This window comes from Molothrus ater, chromosome 5 (genome assembly GCF_012460135.2).
Source record: "Molothrus ater isolate BHLD 08-10-18 breed brown headed cowbird chromosome 5, BPBGC_Mater_1.1, whole genome shotgun sequence".
NCBI lineage: Eukaryota > Metazoa > Chordata > Aves > Passeriformes > Icteridae > Molothrus > Molothrus ater.
This window is the reverse complement of record NC_050482.2, coordinates 15,385,444-15,405,720: the sequence shown is the minus strand read 5'-3', so window position 1 is coordinate 15,405,720 and position 20,277 is coordinate 15,385,444. Positions and strand designations below refer to the sequence as shown.

Genomic DNA, 20,277 nt, shown 5'->3' with positions numbered 1-20,277 from the left:
CAGCAGAGCTTGTTTGAGACCAGCAAAGGCTGCAGGATGAGCTTTGTGAACCCACCATTTTGTGCTCCTAAAGCAGATGCATATTTTGCCCTTGCTTTCTCTACTGGAAACAGAGAATGACCTCTACAAACAAGGTTAAAAAAAACAGACCAAAACAAAAGAACTCCCTAATGAAATAAAATGCTTTGTGCACAGGCTTCTCATCTTGGACAAGAGAAATAGGGAAAACTGGCTGATAAATATTAATCTTGCAGTTCAATGCAGAGCCCTGTGCCCTGGCAGGATGTCTGCATGGCATCTGCTGCCTCTTCCCAAGCAGGCTGGGAAATGGGAGAGGGGGAACCAGCCTGGGCAGAGGCAGTGGGAGCTGCTGAGCAGCTCTGCCCTGGGTCCTGTGATACCCCAGGTCACTCCTACCTGGGGAGGACAGCCTGGGACATTGCCAATACAGTGCATTTCAAGAGTTGGATGGGGATTGGCTTCTTCCCCATGTCCTGTCAAGCATGCAGGTGGAGAAAAGGGGGGCTGGAGGTGGAGCTGTGGCCCCTGGTGTTTCAGTCAGAGCCCTTCCAAAAGGGCATGTCCCCAGCACTGGGGCACTGGGGCTTGCTGGGGTTCACCTGCTCACCCCTATGGGATGGTGCTGTGTCATTCTGGACCACAGAGTGAGACAGTATTTTGTGACAGCATCCCTTGAGGAGCTTGGGATTACAGCTGAACCAACAGAAAAATATCTACCTTGCAAGGAAGATATTAAGCTTTTAAAGCAATTAGTTCTCTAGGTTCACCAGGCTGGTGCATCTATGGTGAGCTTAATTGAAACCAACAGAACATTTGAAGAGGAAGGATGAAAACAGGGCAGCTGGGAAAACAAATGTTCTTTTTTCTAATTATGCTGTGGACTCTCTCTAATGGATCCCCCTGAAGCTTCCTGATAAAGTAACTGACATATGGTACCCACTCACAGATGGATCAGCAGAGGCAGGAATGTAATTTTGCAAACCTGAAGACTCAAGTTGGATTTGATATATATTTAGGATCTACTTAATTCATACAGATTGCATTCTGCATACAAATGATCAGAAAGTGCAGCAGCCAGAGAAAGCCTGCTTGGCAAAACTGACTCACATAGAATCAGAAAAGGTAGATGGGGTATGGCAGGACAACTGAGGAAGGAAAACATACAAACAGCAAACATATGGAGTATCCAAAATGAAGGGCGGGGGGGAAAAGCACAAAGATATGGTAGTGCAGAACCAGTAAAAACAAAAGATCCTATTTTCTGTTCCAGAATTCTTCCTGCACTTGCTTCTTAAATAACTCCTGGTGTTTAATAAAGTCACTGTTAGTTTTTGCATGTTTACATAATTTAGCATTATGTGTATTTTTTTTCACTTTTTTCAGAGCCACCTGAGAGCTGATGTGTTGAGGAGGTACCCTGGAAGCATTTTGTGGTAAGAATGAAGTTCAGTGGAAACGAGTATATCTAACAGATAAAATGTCTAGGGAGCAGGTGATCTGTACTCATTTTCTCTGTGTTGGATTATTGGAGAAATAATGTTATTAATATTAACATCAATGATATGTACTAGGTTATAAATTCTATAGAGTAAATCAGGATCCTATTCTGTTAACACTATGACCAAAGACTTTGATGAGAGAGAGAGACAGATGCAGAGTTATGCCCATATATAACAGAGGCTGGAGAGAGGTTCTCTTTCCTGCGCTCACAAAGGAGCTAACATGTCCTGCAATGCATATTGCTAATCTCACACCCTAATTAGCCACATAAAATTATTTCTGAAGCTTGATATTTGCTTCAACTCCCTTTCTTCAAAGAAGAGTTATAGGAGGAAACTGTAAAACCCAAGTGGGCTAATGCACTGGGTTTAGTGCTTCTGTATGGCTAAATTCCACAGGTGCTCCCATGGCCCACATATCTGTATCCAGCTCATCTGCTATGACTAAGACAAGCAGCTGAGTGCTGTGGGCACCCAGTCAGTTAGAGGGCAACCTTCACTCAAAGTCTGCTAACAGAAGCTAAGCTTTGATTTAGGAGAGCAAAAAGAAAGGCCCTGCAGCTGCTGAACCATAAAGAAGATGCTCACAACCTCAGGAATATAAAATTTTAAGGATTTTCAATGCCAAGGTCTTAAAATATTGGGTTTTTTCTGCACAAAACAATTATCAGTTGTTTATTCCTCCTTGGAGAATTCAGCTGCAAGACCCACTGAATCATCTGTGATAAGATCAATGTACAAGCAGGTTCCCCATGTTACCCCTCCAATAGGAGAGTGGACTAGAGACCTCTGAGGTCCCTTACACCTGTAACTAGCCCACACTTCTGTAAGGAGGAAGCAAACCAGTAATTTTCTCTCCAAACAGAATCAGGAGACTTACAGTATGCTCACTTACAGCTTGTTATTGGATAATTTGGGATAAAATAACAAATTCAGGGCCTTTACTCAAGAGCTATAAAATATCTGTTTTTTGAACCCCGACCTTCCTGAGCATCTTGTTATGGAGCTCACACACTACTGCTGTGCTCTGTTGGTCTGTTCTGTAAGGCCACCACCAGTGGCCTTGGCAATGTTGGCCTGTATTAAGTGTGACTGCAGAGCCTCAGCCAGGCTTAGGTGAGTGCCTGAACTCTTTAGCTTGTTACTGCTTTTTCTAACCCTCCTGCAAATGGAGGTGTTTGCTGTTAAAAGTGAGATTTGCGTTACATAACTGTTCTGCACACCAGATCTCTTCTGCAGCAGGAGAAAAATGTGATCACTGTCATAGAGAGAGAGCTGTACAGGACAATCTCAGATGTCTTAGATGTGGCAGGAGTAACACCCCACACAGCTGGGCTCAGGGACAGGAGGGAGCAGAAGAATTGGGCTGGAGGCTGCTCCTTCCCATGGGACCATGGCCAGCACAGACCCCATAGCTGCAGCTCACCTCTGCTCCATGCAGCACACAGCAGAGGGACAGAGGTACCAGCATTCACCCTCTGCTCCCTTCTCACACCTTGCCTCACTCTTGGAGCCCATTTAAAGCAGATTATGCTTGCCCAGGCTGGCATCCAGGACCATCACAGCTTTTGCTGTTATCTGTCCTCACTCCAAGGATGCAGAGAGGCTGGTGACTCTGGCAGAGCAGCTCCAATCAACCCTGATCACCACACAGAGAGCCAAGAGCCCTGCTCTTGGCATAGCCCGGACCCAGCAGCTCTGGCCAAGAGTCTGTGGTCACCCTGCGTGCTGGTGACAACCTGGAGAGGTGTGTGGGGAAATCCTGCATTCTCCAGAGGCCAAATAAAGAGCTTTGTTACAAAGATGTCCTAACTCACTGGTTTGGAGGGAGCCACATGAAAGCCCAGAGCAGAGTAAGCTCCTAAACCTCTCACAGAAAAAAGCATAGCAGGGGCAGAGAGGAGGCTCAGATACTGAAGTGGCACTGAAGGCAATGGCACAAAACATTTGAGAAAAGTGCAAAGCAATTTGCTCTAGAAACTTCTCCCTTGTTCTCACCAGCTGTGCACCTGCTGGCACCTGGCCACCCTGCCACACCAGTGGGGCCATTTTTGAGAGGTCCTTGCAAAAAGCAGTGGCTGGGGCAGACTTGCTCAGGAGGGAGGCAGGTGCTATTCCACCGAGAAGCTCTGCAGCAGTGCAGCCTGGTCCCACCAGGGGCCCCTGCAGCCAGGAGCTCCCAAAACACCAATTTGCAGAGGAGACCCATGCAAACAGCTCAGAGAGCCGAGCCATGCTGCTGAGCAGTGCTCTGCAGACATCAGTCACACTTCTCCTTTCTAGCCCTTTTCTTTCTCTACAGCATGGCAATGACTGCGCAGGGAAAATCCTCTCAGTGTGACAGAAAAGACAATTGAAAAATAAAGTCTTTTCTGTCTCCTTCACCTTCCCACATATCTTGTACATAAAAGCCAAATTATTACCCTAGAGACTAATAATATGGTAAGTGTAACATTTTTGACCTTGGAATTTCAGGATGTTTACTGAAGAAGTTATTATTTCACATTGAAATTACTAACATCCATTCTTTAAGATTCCCTAGAGAGTTGAGCACAAGCTCAGAGAATACAGAACAGGATTTTTTTGTCCTGGCATGTGACATGTCTCATTAGGAGACACCCACTGCTCTCCTTTACTTTGTTTTCTTTGCTCCAGCTCCATTTCCAGAGACAGGGGTGGAAAGTGAGCTGCCACTACCCATCAGCTGGAGAGTGAGAACTCTCTCATTTTATTTTCAGATGCTAAGCCACAGAAATGCTGCCTTCAAACACCAGTAAAAGACTTTGAAAAGGAACAGGCGTGGCTCTAATTTCCATCGTACTGCTGCACTAACTCCCTTGAAATGGGGATCAAAGCTCCAGCCTGGGGGAGAGTTGCTTTACTTTTTCCCCCCTTCCCCCCCACGTGTAAAATCCCAGCTTGCTTGCTGGTCTGTGGCAGTGGCATCAGAGAGAGTGTGTGCTGGTTTGGGCTGGGATATAGTTAATTTTCTTTATAGTAACAGGAATGGGCTGTGTTTTGGATTTGTGCTGAAAATAGTGACAATAATTGAGGGATATATTTGATTTTGCTGAGCAGTGCTTACACAGAGTCAAGGCCTTCTCTGCCCCTTACTCCACACCACCAGTGAGGAGGCTGGGGGTACACAAAGAGTTGGGAGGGGACATAGCCAGGACAGCTGAGCCCAACTGACCCAATGGATATCCCATATCAAATGGCTTCATACTCAGCACATAAATCTGGGGGAAGAGGAAGGGGGAGCTGGATATTCAGAGTGATGGCATTTGTCTTTCCCAGTAACAGTCACATGTTCAGCCATTCCCCCGATTCCTGGGGGTGTCTAAACACCCTCCTGCTGGGAACTGGTGAATGAATTCCTTGTTTTGCTTTGCTTGTGTGCACAGTTTTGCTTTACCCATTAAACTGTCTTTATCTCAACCCACGAATTTTCTCACTTTTACCCTTTGGATTCTCTCCCCCACCCCACTGGGGGGGCGTGAGTGAGTGGCTGTGTGGGGCTGAGCTGCCAGCTGGGGTTAAACCATGACAGACAAAGGGTGGGGATGATTTGCAGAGGGTGCTGGAAACCTCCAAGCAACTGCTCCTTCTCCAGGAAGGAAGGGAGCAGCTGCTCCTTCTCCAGGACATGGAGGAGCACCATCAGCCTCCCAGCTCTCTGGGAAGTAGCACCTGAATCTCTCCTTGGTAAAGAAAGGTCTAGCAGAGCCCACCCCCCCAGAGAAGCTCCAGCCTTCCCAAAACAGCAGCATGAGCAAGTCTTATCCCTCCCTTCACCAAAACAGAACCCAGAAATACCTTCCTTCTGGGTTAAATCCTCTTTTTCCCTTGCTCTAAACCACAGTACTTCTGTTCCCATACAGGCACTTTAAAAGAAGTCAAGCATAGGACATGGAGGCTTTAAAAATCCAAGAAAGACAAAATGTTTGCTCAGGCCCCTTTGATGGGTGGCACGGGGAAAGGCAGAGCACATGCACATCTTGCTGTGAGCTCTGAGTGCCTGGCTCTGGGATGCCCCAAGCTGTTCAGCCTTCCTCAGGGAAGGCTAATTGCAGCCTAATCCTCAGGGTCTGCACAGTGAGCCCCCCTTCTCACAGTAACATGCTTACTCCAGCTTTGCTCCACACTCTTTAGGTTTGACACTGATTTTTTACATACACAGCTTGCATCTGAGGTGGCAATTTTCTGTCGAAAGGCCCAGCTGAAGCATCATTTGGTGACCAGGAAAAACATATTAACTGCTACTTTTTTCTGCACAGTCCTCACTAAATAAGAATTGCATGTACACTTCCAAATCAGCCATTGGCTTGTGTACTCCCAGTTCTCTGGAAAACATTGGGCAATTGGATGGCAAGTAGTTACACTCTGTGAGACAGCAGTAAATGCAGTGTTATACATCCATGCTCTCCAATGCAATTATATGGGTTTTCATTAGTAGAAACCACCCTGATGGCTCCAAAATCAGCAAGCAATTCCACTGGCAAATAAAGGCTTGAAGACTTCAAAGTCCATTCAATATCTCTGAAATCCAGCATATGCAAAGTTCCCAAACATTCCCATCTGTGCTCTGCCTAGTTTGTTTTCTTGGCCTGCAGCATTAAAATGCAGTCATGTCATATAGCAAAAACTGTAAAACTGTGACAGCCCAGAGAGGAGTAAGCTTAGACAGATATCTTTCTAATCACTGCATCCCTTTGGTGCATCCCATCCTGACATATTGCAGGAGAGGCTGGAGTGTGCACTGAACGGCCAGCCTGCCTGTGACACTCAGACAGACTCACAGATGCTCAGGCACACTCCAGCTTTCCCATGGATCTGAAGCTGCGGCTTTGTACAAATGGATCAGGAGAAAGCTCTGCCTGCACTACCCACTGATACTACCAGATACTGACAGGACTGTGTTACAAGGCACTGCTCCATGAGCCATGAGCACTTTTCTACTGACCTCAGTGTACTGCTGAACCACGTTCTCAGGAGTTGGTCCCATGAAGAGATAGAAGTCGAGGATCCCTCCAATAGTGCGGAAAGTCAAAGATGGGTTTGGAGACAGAGTAACATCTAAAAGGGAAAAAAAGGCCCTCAGCACAAACCAACTCTGCACTATACATGGGAATAGGTCAAGAATGCATCAGGGGAGGTTGAGACTCAGCATTAGGAGGCATTTCTGTACTGAGGGTGGGCAAATGCTGGAACTGGCTTCCTAGAGATGTTGTTGATGCCCTGAGCCTGTCAGTGTATAAGATCATTTGGACAATGCCTTAACAACATGTTTAGCTTTCCATCAGCCTTGAAGTGTTCAGGCAGTTGTACTACAAGTATGTTTCATGTCCATTCCAACTGAAATATTCTATCCTATCCCATCCATCCTAGGTGTGTGCACCCTGGGCACTTGCGTGCACCTTGTGGGTATGACTGGATGAGCAAATAGGGCCTGAAGGTAGGCAGGCCCAGTGTTTCTGTAATCTCTGCTTTCAGATTGGCATGGTGCAGCAATAAATCACAGAAACCCACACAGCGTGGATTGCACAGATCCATTTGTCTCAGTTTCATATTTATACAAAGGATCAACAAGTTTGTGTTTAGGGTTCCTCTATGCTATTTTAATCTTATTGAAAGCCATTGTCTGCCAGGGGAAACTGATTTTATAGACTAAGTGAAGATTCTCCTTTTCTGGAATTATACCACTAGATTAATGCAGTAAGGTGACCATGGCAACATACAAAACTATTCTCCAAAGACAGAATATAGGACTAACCTAAACTGATTTGATTTTGTTATGCCAATCTCAGAGGAAATTTCTTCCACCTTCTTCTTTCCCTCTATTTGCATCTATTTTCATAAAAAGTTAGGAATGTATTTTCCCTGAAAATACCTAAAAATGTCCAATTCCTTGTTAAAAATTCATTCTACTGAAATCCCTTTAAAAAATCTTTGGAAAGATCTATTAGTCCTGGAAGCTTAGTTAGCCACACAGTCACTCATATTTGTATCACATTAAAAAGCAGTCAGTAAAACAGTATTTTATACTTACTAATCTATCATATTTCTCTATGCAGTCCATCTAGGGAATCCATATATCTTTTTACCTTGTGCATTGGAGTTCAGAAGGAGAACACCGTGGGCATTGGCATCTGGTTCTACGCACATGTAGAAAGGGTGAACTCCATAGAGGTTGGCAAATGACTGAAACATAAAGAACACATGAAGTATCACTTGACTTTGCTATTTTTCATAGCTTTTGTCAGGTAGATACACATGCACAGACAAAGAAATAAATTCATTCATAGTTAGAGACTTATTTTGAAAGGTTGGGGATTTTTTCATCTAAATTGGTGCGAAGTCAAATTGACAGAAAAGAGTTATTTTTTTCCTGCCTTATCACAGTGGATTTTTTTAGTCTTTCCCAGTTAAACCTTTGATATTCTGCGAAATCCTTCAAAATGGCATGAGTAAGAATCACTTTTTTTAGTTAAAACAGACTCAGCCACTGACTCCAGTTCAGCCAAATACCTAATGAGTCCTGCTGGAGTCCAGCTTGTTTGGTTGAACAGGGATTGATCCAAGCATAAAATGCAAAGCTCTCCTGAACAAGGATCTTGGCACACAATATACTTTTTCCTGAAAACTGCACTGTGAGAAAGGTTCTGATAAAAGGTTTCTAAGTTCCCTCAAGACATTCATGGCTTCGTCTTTAATTAAAACTGATGATTCCTGCGAAGCTTGTAACATTCCGTGTTTGCCACCTCCTTTTGATGACACAAGCTAGGACAAAGTGTTGCAGAGTGAATTACCGTTGGTGCCTGGTCCCTGGCGTACATGCCATAGGTAACAAAGTTCATGTTGTGCTTGAAAGTCGGGTGCTCGTGTTCACCAAACCCATATACAGAAGTGGATGGCACAGTGGTGGTGATCTGAAGGAACTGGTTGGAGAAAAACAGATCAATCAAGGGACTGTCCCACCTGTGACAAACAGAGCAAGACAGGATTAGTTTGTTTTTCTTTGGAAGGTATTATTTTAGGTTCATGTCTGGCTATTTATACTTTTTATGTATTTTGGAGAATAACAGTATTAAAAATTCATTAAATTCTATGCATGCGTCTAAAGGGCTTAACCTAACACATTAAATTCATCTTGCAATGGTTGAAGATATCGCATCTACTTATGCAAAAAGAATGCACCAATATAATTTTTGAAAAGAGCAACTAAAACAACAGAAGACAGACTATAAATCTATTATCAAAATAAGTGGTTACTTATGCTATTTCTATGACAACCAACGTGAAAGGCTAAAAATTGTTATTACACAGTGGAGTTCAGAATACTTAATGAGAACAACAGACATTTTATCAGCTTTTTTTAATGTTTTGCTGTATCAGGACCCAAATACCCCCAACTTCATGCAGGTGTCTAAAATAGAGGTATAGGTTTCTCCAGACTCTGCTTGAACAAGATGTTTTTATTGTGATGACTCTCCTGCTTCTCTGACCAGCTTAATGCATTTATTTCTATTGAATCATCTGTGGACACAGGCTCACATTTTAATTAGGTGCTACATTCTGTTTCCTATCTCTAGAGCTATAATGAGCTGCAAGTTAGATGGGGGATAACATAGTCAAGCTGTGGAGAAGTGTTTTACTAATGGTCATGTGTATGCCATGAGTAGCTCATTTAGATAGCATCCTCTCGAGCCTTGTTTAACCATGAATTTGTTACAGCTAATTAAAATAAATGAGCCCAAGCCATAGAGCACAGAAGTGGCATAACTCTCCTTTTAGTGTTCTTCTGTCAATGATTTTGACAAAATTAAATGGTTGATCAAATTGACTGGTAAATCAGAGAAATGGGAGATAGGTTGTGTTGGTGGGGAGCAGCTCTACCCTCACAAGGAGAGCACTCTGGTGAGTGGTCTGCCCCCTGTGCCACAGCACCCCTTCCTGGGGACAAGTCCCTGCTGCTGGGAGGACTGGGAGCACACCACTGCTCCCACCACACTGGCAGGCTCTCCCCACAAGGCTGCAAGGACAGCTGCTCATAGGCATGCTTGAGGCACTGCCTTGCCTCTCCATGCAAAACTCAGGCACAAACTATCCCAAAATTTTCCTAGACAAATCCAAAGTCACACGTAGTACTAAAGGGTCTGTGTGTTTTTTTCAAAGTCTATTTGTCCTTTCCTACAAGGAGAAGAAGTAAGAATTTGTATATAACTCTTGATTTGGTTTTTTGCCAGCAGGAACCCCTCTCTCCTCCTTTCCATTATCTCCACCTACATGCAGTACTGAATAAAATTATTTTCTTTTAGAAGGGTTATGCATGCAAAACATCCCTGAGAATTAGATCTAGTCCTTACAAATAAAGGCCTTTCTGCAAGAAGCAGTTGCTGTGCAAGAATAGGGATGGGCTCTGGAGCTATATTCCTGCCCAAAGGAAAACTGTCACACAGCTCTGCTCTGTGCCAAGACAGGAAGAGTCACTGCTCTGAGCAAACCAGAGGGATAAGAAAACCTCAAACTATGCCAGAGGAGAAATGCTTTTGAAAAGTTTAAATATCTAAGTCACTGAGCTCCATGATGTCTGTTCAGAGGACATGAGGCTTTGTATATTTGTGGTACCCACATTATAGCATGGACATTTCCTATCATGAGAACTCTCAGTGTTACCATGGCATTAAAGTATTACTTCATTAAAGTATTACTGCAGCTCAGCAAGTCCCCTTCCTGACCAGGAGGGTCACTGGGGTGGTGCAAATGACAACCCTAGGAACAAGCCTTCTGCCCCACCATATCTTTACATGCTGTGGAGAAACTGGTTTATGACTCATGCATTCCTTCAGGCAACTCTACCTCTGCATGACATTGCCATAACAGTGCCCTGCTCTGCACCCCTCCATGGCTCAGCTCCCTGGGGGCTGCCACCCCACCAGCACAGCTCCCCATCAGCCTTGTCTTTCCCTAGACCTCTGCATGCTGGCATAGCTATGCACTAAATATAGCATTAACCATGACATAAAAAGGCTGGTAATGACTCTCCTATTTTTCTGGGCATCATTATGTCATCTCCATCTGAAGGAAAGCATGAACAGGTTTTCCCCTGGCACTATTCTCTGCCTTCACTCCAAGCAGCTTCCTGAGTCCTTGTGCTCTCCAGCACACCATGGTAGCTGTTGTGCTACTTTATGTGTTTGCTCATGTAGTGTTGGCAAGGAGCAATCATTTAAATGAAAAAAAAATGTGACATTCCTTAAAACCTTGAATACAATAAAAGAAAATATCATATTTCTCCCACCTTCCCTCCTGCTGGTTTAAAGCAGATAGAAAGAACAAAACAGGAGGGAGTATAAAATGACATCATGTTTGCAGGAATTTGCATGGCTCTCCTTCAAGAGTCCTATGAACCATAAAACCACTGTGATGGACAATAGAAGGGGTCTTAAAAATGTAAAAACACAGCTGAACAGTTGCTCACTGTCAAAAATGCAACCCCTGCTAGAAGTTAGACAAGGAAAAGTCTGTGAGGACAAGAACCCTTCTTTTTTGCACAAGAGGTAATAGCTGCAGTCACATTTACTGCTGAAAGTCTTAAGCTGTTAGTGTGTCTGTGGCAGGAGCACTCCTGACCATGGAAATACAGACCAGCCTCCCCACACATCTGCCTGGCCCATTGTCTTTGAACAGTCAGCTGCTGCCTGTCCAAGGAGTCTGACTGATAAAAGCTGCTCTTTTCTTCCATACACAGTGCACTACACTAAACAGTAAACCTCTCTAATTTTTAACCTCTTATCAGGAAAAAAAAAGAATGACTCAGATTGAAAAAGTCTCTGTAAAAATTAACATTTTTGGCCAGCAAGGGAACTAGTCTCACAGCAGCAGTGAAGTCACTGGCCATCAGGATGAAGCATAACTGGAGTGGACCAAGGAAGCAGTATTAAAAGGAAGGTGAGTAAGCAGATAGATAAAACATCCTGCTCATGTTGAAGTTCATGACTAACATTGTCACAATGTTGAGGGGGATGACTAAAAGGCTGTACAAGATGGTTTTCAGCAGTGCAATCATCAGTCCTTTGCAATGTGAACTGGACACGATGATTTACCTCTCTGAACAATACTCTGTTGAGGTTTATTGGAGGCCAATGGCTGCAGTGTGTGCAGTGGCTCAAAGCACTGATTCACCTGCCATGAGCAACCAGCTGGTGGCACTTCTAAAGGTGGCCTGACAAATCCTCCAGAATGAGGAGACTTGGGACACAGATATGATACATCATTAGGACTGGCACTGTGCATTATCTGGACATTCAAAAATAATTTTAAGTTAGGAGAGGTTTGGTCTTTTTTTTTTCCTTCCTGTTGCAATGAATCCTGGAGAACTGAGCTCATTATTTGAAGTTGCAAACAACTGGTCCACTCAGTCACTTGGAGAAAACATCCTCTCTAACATCTGCTTTTCTTGACCTCCAGACCACCCTGTATATTATCTGGGTGCAAATCTAGTTGTAACTTCCCACAGCTACCCAAAAAGGGAGTCTAAGCCTCCTGGAAAAGCTTGGGCACACCCTTCTAGAGGACCTGGGCTACCATAGTATGCACAGGCTGCCCATAAAGTGCTAAAGCACCCTAGGGAGTGAAGAGTACACACTCTATTTTCAAATGAACCTCAAATAAACTGATTGACTCAACACACTGGAGATGCTGAGGAGCATCACCTAAGGAGCCCAGGTCTCAGATTGCTAAAAATACTTCCACTGACTGCTGGTTTTGGCTGGAGTTAACCTTCTTCATAGCAGCTGGTATAGGGTGATGTTTTGGATTTGTGCTGGAAACTGTTGATAATTCAGGGATGTTTTAATTACTGAGCAATTCTTAACAGAGCACAACAGGGCTTTGCTGTTCCTTACACTGCCCCACCAGCAAGGAGGCTGCACAAGTAGCAGGGAGGGGGACACAGCTGGGATAGCTGGCCTCAAGGGATATCCCATACTATATGGCTTCATGCTGAGCATTAAACCAAGCAGGAAGGTTGGCTGGGAGACTGCTGCTCAGGGACTGGAAGGCATCAGTCAGATGGTGGTGAGTAATTGTTGCCATTTGCATCACTTTTCTTTCTTGGGTTTTATCTCTGTTCTTTTCCTTTTAATTACATTATTATTATCATTATTATTATTACTATTATTATTGTTGTTATTAGTATTATTGCTACTACTGATTTTACTTTTTTTTCCTGTTATTAAACTGTTCTTGTCTCAGCCCATGAGTTTTCTCACTTTTACCCTTCTGATTCTCTCCATCTTTCAGTCAGGAGTGAGGAAGCAGCTGTGTGGTGCTTGGCAGCTGGCTGGGGTTAAACCATAACAGTGTTTCATAACAGCTGTACTCCTTATTAGCTGTAACTCTTGGGACACCACTGGAGTGCAGAAGGTCCACCAAGACTGAATTTTTATATGTTTATCTTACTTTAAAGGTGATTTGTCAAGTAGGTGGAGAAAATCAGCAGCAGTAATCAACAGATTTTCAACAAACATGACATTTATAAAAAATAAGAAGTGCAGAGTATATTTACAGTTATTGACACACTTCTGCTCTACTTCTACTGTATTCATTGTTGTGATATCAGGAAATGTCCTATACCTCACTGGATATAAAATGTTTAATTTTTGCTCTGAAAAACACTTGGGAAGTGATATATACCTACAATATTTCTTGCCTAGGTAACATAAATCTTAATGACTAGAAGACTAAAATAATGGCTCCTACAAATTAGGAACAAGCCCATTCTATTCATGATGCATACAATTTCCTCCCCTTGCTTCCAGCAAAACTGCAGTTATGACAATAGCATTATAAATCATTCTAATAGCCTTGCCTATGTAAAACACCTTCGTGGTAAGTGGTGTCTGTGCTAAAAATAAAAAAAGGCAGCTGAACTCTACAGCAGCCTTTTTGGAAATTAGGGAAAATCTTGATTAGGTTTTGGTTATTTGTGTAGTATATGCCCAAGTGCAATAGCAAACGAGGTATTCCAAATGCTTAATAGAAAGTAGTCCCTATCTGGCTTGCAAAAAAAATGTTCTGCCTTCCATTATTTGTGTGACATCATGAAGGAAAAGCCAGGATATTAAAGTGGAGAATCAAATCAGTAGTCCATCCCTCTGCAGCCTGTCTCCAGCAATGGCCCAGGACAGATATCACAAAGGAAGGCATAAGATGTCACTCAGAGCCAGTCTTGCAATAATCTGCTTATGGAGGAAGTTTCTGGCTGTTTTCATAGAATTAACTGATGTTGTGAAGCATGGAGACAGAAGTATTTGGGGGTTTTATTTTCCTACAGATGATTTTTTTATTATGCCTGAATGTGTATCCTGCTAGGCCTCCTGTGCCAGTGCTGCCCTGGGGCAATGAGTCCCACAGAGTAATCACACACTGCAAAACAAGCATGTGTTTGTTATTTATCACTGTCTTAAAGCACACAGTTCCCAGCCTTTTACTCTCTGTTCTTGAGAAAATCTGTGCTTTCTCGGAGCCTTCATGCTCTCAGTTGATTCTACCTCCTCCAGTGGTTGCTGTTGTCAGTGTGGCAGGAGCAGCAAGGAGAACAGTGCTTAACTTGAGTGTAGGTGCCACAAAACAACCCACAGGCTCTTTAGCTTGCTCACCTGCCTTATTACAACACAGGATTTTCTCTCCTGTTTTCACTAATGTAGGGTCCTGGCCAACGAGAGGACAGTTTCCCATAAGAGCTGCAAGATCAACCAGGATATCCAAAGCAAAGATTTACTAAACTAAAGCCAATCTATTGACATAACATTTTTCCACTGACCACACCAATTTTGCCAAAACAGTTATTTTCCAATCATGATGGGAGTAAAAAGAGGCTCCCTGCAGTCTCCACTGCCTGACAATGATGGCAGTTTGGGAGCTTCTCCTCTGGGACAGGAGATTCATGCACTAGTCCCTGTCCCTCATGGTTCAGAACTGTGACTTGCAGCCTTAAATCAGATGCAGGTTTCTAGTTTTCTTGTGCAAAACAGAAAGCACCTGACTTCTGGATGGGAGCAGAAGCTTTGCTGTCTCATCTGATCCCCTTGGCATCTCCCTAGTGAATGTGTGGACATGGCACCTCTTTACCCCCACCTTTGGATAGCTACTGGCACAGAAAAGGACCTTCCCTGGCTAGTGGCAAGTGGAGAGGGAGGAAAGCAGAGCAGAAGGAGGCAGGACGGGATGGGACAGAGAACAGGACAGCAGTGGATGAGAAGGAGAAAAGTAAGAGGGAGTAAGCCAAGAGGCATTTCTGGGAGGACAAAGGGAGGCAGCCCAAGAGCTCCTGGTGTCAGCAGCCCCCAGCAGGGCCTGGATCATCTCCCTACATGACTCTGTCTAATTTTCACCCCATACAGGCAAAGCAGCAGCTGTCAACTGATTAGCTGGGAGCAAGCTGAAAATGTAGCAGGACTTGGCCTTTTATTCTTGCTCCTGGCTCTGCTTGAGGTTTGCAATCAGCTGTTAATGTCTCTCCCCGCACACAGTTTATTCCTTTCCCCTGTTATTGTGATTACATGGAGCCCTGAGTTTGTCCTGCCCGCCTTGGGTAGCTCAGCTACGTCTCCCTGCATGCAGTGAGTGTGAGAAATGCCCTTAAAGCACACTCAAAGCCTCCTCTGCCTCTCCCCTGCAGCATTTCTAATGTGGAATGAAATCATTCCTCACAAGGAGGAGGCTTTGTGCACAGGAGTGCCAGAGTGGGGATGGGGTTTTCTATCAAGCAGACAGACAGGAGTCTGACACCCCATTGCTTCCCAGCACAAAGTCACAGATGGCAGGATGGACTGCAGCTTGGAAAGGAGGGTAGGGAAATACAGCTGTGGGCTTTGAAACAGCAACCCAAACCTACACTGTGTCTGCTTGGGACAGGCTGCTTCCTTCCCAGGTGGACTGTCAGCTGTGCCAGAGCATGCTGGGCATCATGAGGGAATTTAGGCTTTCTTGGGGGGTAGGTCATCCAGCAGCATGGCTCTGTTAGCAAGGGATAAGGAGCATAAGGAAAAGCAGATTTCTGAGGATCTGGAATTGCTTTACTATGGGGAAGTTTTCCTCCGAGATATTTAAAAGGTCCAGGAGAGAACCCTGATCTGGTTTGTTGCAGACACAAGTTATTATCCACCCACACCTGGGGAGTGCAACTGCAGCACCTGTTGAAGAGGTTTTATTTGCCCACATCAACTGTTCTGAGCAGTGGTTTTGTGCATATAGAAATCAACAATTGATTCAGCTGTTCATTGAGACAGTAAGGCCATGGCTCTTCACATCTTAAAATAGGAGGCTGAAGTCCCTCCAGGTGTCAGGCACTTGTCTGTTTCTCAGGGACACACAGCCTGCCCTAACCTGGCCCAGGCACAGACACCACCACCTGTGCAGCTTGGTGCCTCGGTGCCCTGGAGCAGCTGCTCCCACTTCTGGAGGGAACCCAAAGGAAAAGATTTGGTTTTTAGCATTCAAACCTGCCTTTGGGCAGGTTGAAATAACATGAAAATCTACTTAACCTGCCAGATGCCACCAGTGCACCCCTGGACCCAGGCAGTCAAGTGCAGCCACTGATGGGAATGTTCCTATAATGCTGATTGCTGAGGGGTCATCCTTCCCAGTAAAGTAAATGCAGCCAACCATAGATTTTAGGCCAGGATATATAACCTGCTTTCCTGTTTTGAAAGATTCCATCTGCACAGCTCTTTTGGTAGCTAAGGAGATTGAAAATCCCTCTAAGACAGGCTGTGGAGCTATCTCTGAGCACCCGCATTTCCTCACTCTGACAGGATGGACAGGCAAACAAATGAAGGGGAAGCATTTTTGCTCCTCACACAGGGAATACAACTAAACTAAATATCATTCAGCTGTGAGAGGAATATGGCTCCCTGACAGGATCCTTTAGACTACAGTACTGGCTGTGCCATTTCACATGAAACAAGAATTCCCAGGAACATACAATTTCCCTTCCCGTACACAAAATCCTGTGTCTCTGCTGGTGACAATATTTTGGGAGCAGCCTTGCCACTGCTTGCAGGATAGAAGTCCATTATTTGTGCATTATATTCAATCACAATTTCCTCTTTTTGGGCTTGGCTGGGTTTCAGGTGCACTCCCTTACCTGCCTGGAGGCAGTGCACAATTTCCCACGGGGATGCTGGAGAGCAGAGCATCACTGCTGCTGCCGTGCTGGTGCTGCAAACCAAGGCTGCCCTCTGCCTCCCTGGGCTCTGCAGCACAGCACAGCTGCACCCACACCTCTGCTGCTGCTGCTGGGCACGGGCCTTGGTGCACAAAGAGATGGAGGGGAATTCAGGAGGCTTCCCCAGGCCCACAGCAGGGCACTGAACGTGCCCTCCTGGAACCCTGCTCAGTGGGGTTGTGTTCCTCTGCCTGTCACTGGAGCTGTGCCTTTGGCAGACCCTGCATCTGCTCCATGGCAGTCCCTCCCCTTAGCTGGGACATCTCAAGTTTGATCAACACAGGCTAAAGCCCTGGGGTCTGTGTGAAGGTGGGGAGGGCTGAATGGGAATGGGCCATGAGCTAGGCACTTGCTATGCATTCACCCCTTACATCAGCATTCCAATTAATAAGCCTTTACAGGAAGAAGAAGAAAAACTGGGCCTTTAACAAAAGCCCACTGTTTACACAGAGCTGTTAAGTCTAATGAGAAATTAAATTATTTTTATTAGAGTAATGCATAATGCATGCATTTAAAATAGTCTGCATAAATAAGACTTTACAGAATTGACTGTGGCATGTATGAAGAGATGCCATGAGACTGTAGTTCAAAAGGATGGTCAGCTCATTAAAAACCCAGCATGATGGTTCCATCTGGAGACCATTCTAGAGGCTGTATTGTCTTATTTGCATCACTCATGTTAAGCCATCCTTAAATTGTTCACTGCTGCATTCCCAAAAGCAGCTGGCAGGAATGCACCTTGATTGGGACTCTCTTTCTAAGCAGCAGTATGCACTAGAGATATGTTGATGAAGTCAAGAAAAGGGAAATTATGACACCTGGTGACATTTGTTAGTGAGAGGAGCTTTTGCTGAAGTTAAACTTATAGTACTAGCTTGAGAAAACAGATGGTATTTTTGCAGAGGAACAAACTAGAGCCAGTGCCATTCAGTGACATCAGTGGAAATTAGAGGCTTCCAGCCTCCACTGCTTTGAACTTCCTAGACCTTCCTGCTGGAAAGTGTCAGGAGATCTGGCGCTTAGTTCCTGACACCTCAAATTTCAGAAATCTTAGCTCAGTGCTTTGATGAGTTGAGTTTACCAGCATCCCAAGCCATGAAATTGTAGCCTCAGAAGTTTTTTGACTTACTGCATAAACTTTTATATATGCACATAGATAACTGTCTGTTACACGGGCACATACCCCCATTAATAATGAAAGTCCTTCAGGGACAAGGCACAAATCTGCATTTACACCACATCCTTTGACCCCTTGTCCCACAGACCGAAGCAACAGGGTATAGGGAAAGAGTGCTCACCCCATCACACCTAACTTTTACAAAAAGGAATCTAAATCATGTGTAGTACTCACAGCACGGTGCCAGTGCTCTTCCTCTTGATCGTGAAGTGCGTGGAATCATCTGAGAACTCCACCTCATAGTTGGCTTCTTCAGCGGTGACTCCGGGGCCATCGATCTTCAGTGGGACTTCAAACCGCTGCGCGTTGGGGTCGTAGAGCTAGAGCGAGGCGAGAGGGGGCAGGTCAGCTCACTCCTTAGCAGGTGTCACTTTGGTTAATGATTCCAACCCCCCAAACACTCACCCTGAACCGGAGTCTGTCCTCGGTTTGGAACTCCACTTCCAAGACGATCGGGGAAATGTCATTTCCAAAGAGGGACAAGGCCTGGCGCTTGTTCAGCGTGACTCTGCAGTGCCAACACATGCTGGTGACCACCACTGACCACTGGCTGAGACCACCCTCGGGCAGGCCAGGGGAACCCAGCTACTCTGTGGCAGCTCTTTAAAAATAAATCATTGACTTACTGAGACAAATAAGTCTCAAATAAGCCTGAGGTCAGTTTAGGCCTTCCCTGATGTTAATGGATAAAACAGAGGCCACCAAAGAAAGGAGACCTCATAGTTTCCTGGAACACAGCTGCCAGGGTGGGAGGGACCACTCCGTGCCTGCACCTGGTTTCCTCACCTGAGGTGTGGTGAGAGCACAAGCCCCAGTTCTACGGCAATGCACAGGGAAAGGTGTCCCTTTCCTCCTTGGGGAAGGGAAGTTTTCGGGGGAATGTGTTCGGGAGAGCGCCCGGGGCGGCAGCGCTGGCCGTGGGGCAGTGCCGGCCTGCAGCGGCCCGGGGAGCCTCACGCACTCACTCACCTCCAGCCCTTGGCGGTCTGCTCGGCGTTGCCGCTGCGGGCGTAGCCGTAGGGACTGTTCTCCGGGAAGAAGCACCAGGGCGCGTTGGGCACATCGCTGGAGCACCAGGTGCAGCCCCGGGCCTCGCAGGCCTCCTGGGAAGCGCCGGGCTGCGGGTGGCAGTCAATGCGCTTCTGCACCGCGATGCCGCCTGGGCACTGCGCGTCCTGCTCCTCGCCCAGGCACCCGCCTAGGGCTGTGGGGGAAAAGCCGTCAGAGCAGCAGGGAACCGCGTTAAAAACCCCACAGCACCGCAACCTCAGTTATTCTTTGTTTTGGATGTGCTTTCTCCCCATCTTAGGGCTGGTACCCGTTATCCCTTGGACTAAGATGACAGCCTGAGCAGCTGCCTGCTCATACCGGAGCAGAGCAGCAACCACTTTCTTTTACAAGCCGAGGCACTGGGTCTGCATTAGCTGCACTCAGAGCTGCCTGTGCTCAGCTGAAGCACGACTTGCTTGAAATACTCATACAAAGTTAAATAGCAGCGTAATGAAGCTGCTGGTGAGGCATGAGAGCAACAGTGCAGGCTGGCAGAACAGGAGGGAGTCTTCAATAAGGACTGCTATCAATATTAAAATGTTAAATTTTCTGTAAATTATGTTATTCACAGATGTTTTCTATCTATTTGTATCTATAGAGATACAAATATGTGACAAGCAGCATGCACTTGTATGATATAAATAGAAAAATAGTATGTTTGTATTGGGTTTCTTTTCTGTATTATATGGCAACTGTATCTACATAGTATTTGTACTTTGTGTTAATATACGTATGGTTATGGGTAAAGGGAAGATGCCAGCAGTAAAAGAAAAGGCATATATTAGTAATTCACAGAAGCATCATGAAAAAAACCTGTTAGTAAGGTGCTAAATTTCCCCTTTTTACAAGTCAAGCCCTCTGGTTGGGAGCCTCCGAAGAGCAGGGGGACCACAAGACCAGCTCCCTGCTGTGCTGACAAACTGCTGTTGGTAAATATTCTCAGAGAGAGCAGGCATATCACAGGCAGCATACTTATTCTGAAGTTAATTTATGTCATTTTAGTCATTACAGCAATATTCCAAGATTAAATCCACTTGAACGATAATTGCCCTTTTCTACAAAATGACTAATACCTCTGCTTTCTTTTTTTTTTTTTTTTTCATGTGGACTGTTGTGTGCTTGAAAGCCTAAAATATCATTGCTGATGTAGTCTGGGCTTCTCCACAGAAAGAATTCTACAAGCAAATGTGCACGAGCAGTTATTATGTGTACTAGGAAAATTTACAGAATGAAATACTAGATTTTTGCTAGAGAATGCCATCATGCTGCAATGCCAGAGTTGATTTCCAAGTGGGGGA

The 20,277-nt window shown here is 45.1% G+C and overlaps 1 protein-coding gene across 1 annotated transcript in view; it reads right to left on the bottom strand.

The window, feature by feature from the left end:
• The window catches only part of LOC118697739 (sucrase-isomaltase, intestinal-like), a 42,519-nt gene extending 24,464 nt beyond the window's left edge, over window positions 1-18,055 (bottom strand). The window contains exons 1-4 of the mRNA XM_054514844.1: window positions 18,051-18,055; window positions 8,330-8,498; window positions 7,625-7,721; window positions 6,484-6,596 (exon numbers count right to left, since the gene is read on the bottom strand). Of these exons, the coding sequence (XP_054370819.1) occupies window positions 6,484-6,596; window positions 7,625-7,721; window positions 8,330-8,498; window positions 18,051-18,055 (384 nt within the window). The remainder of the gene's footprint in view (window positions 1-6,483; window positions 6,597-7,624; window positions 7,722-8,329; window positions 8,499-18,050) is intronic.
• Between the last annotated feature and the right edge of the window lie 2,222 nt (window positions 18,056-20,277).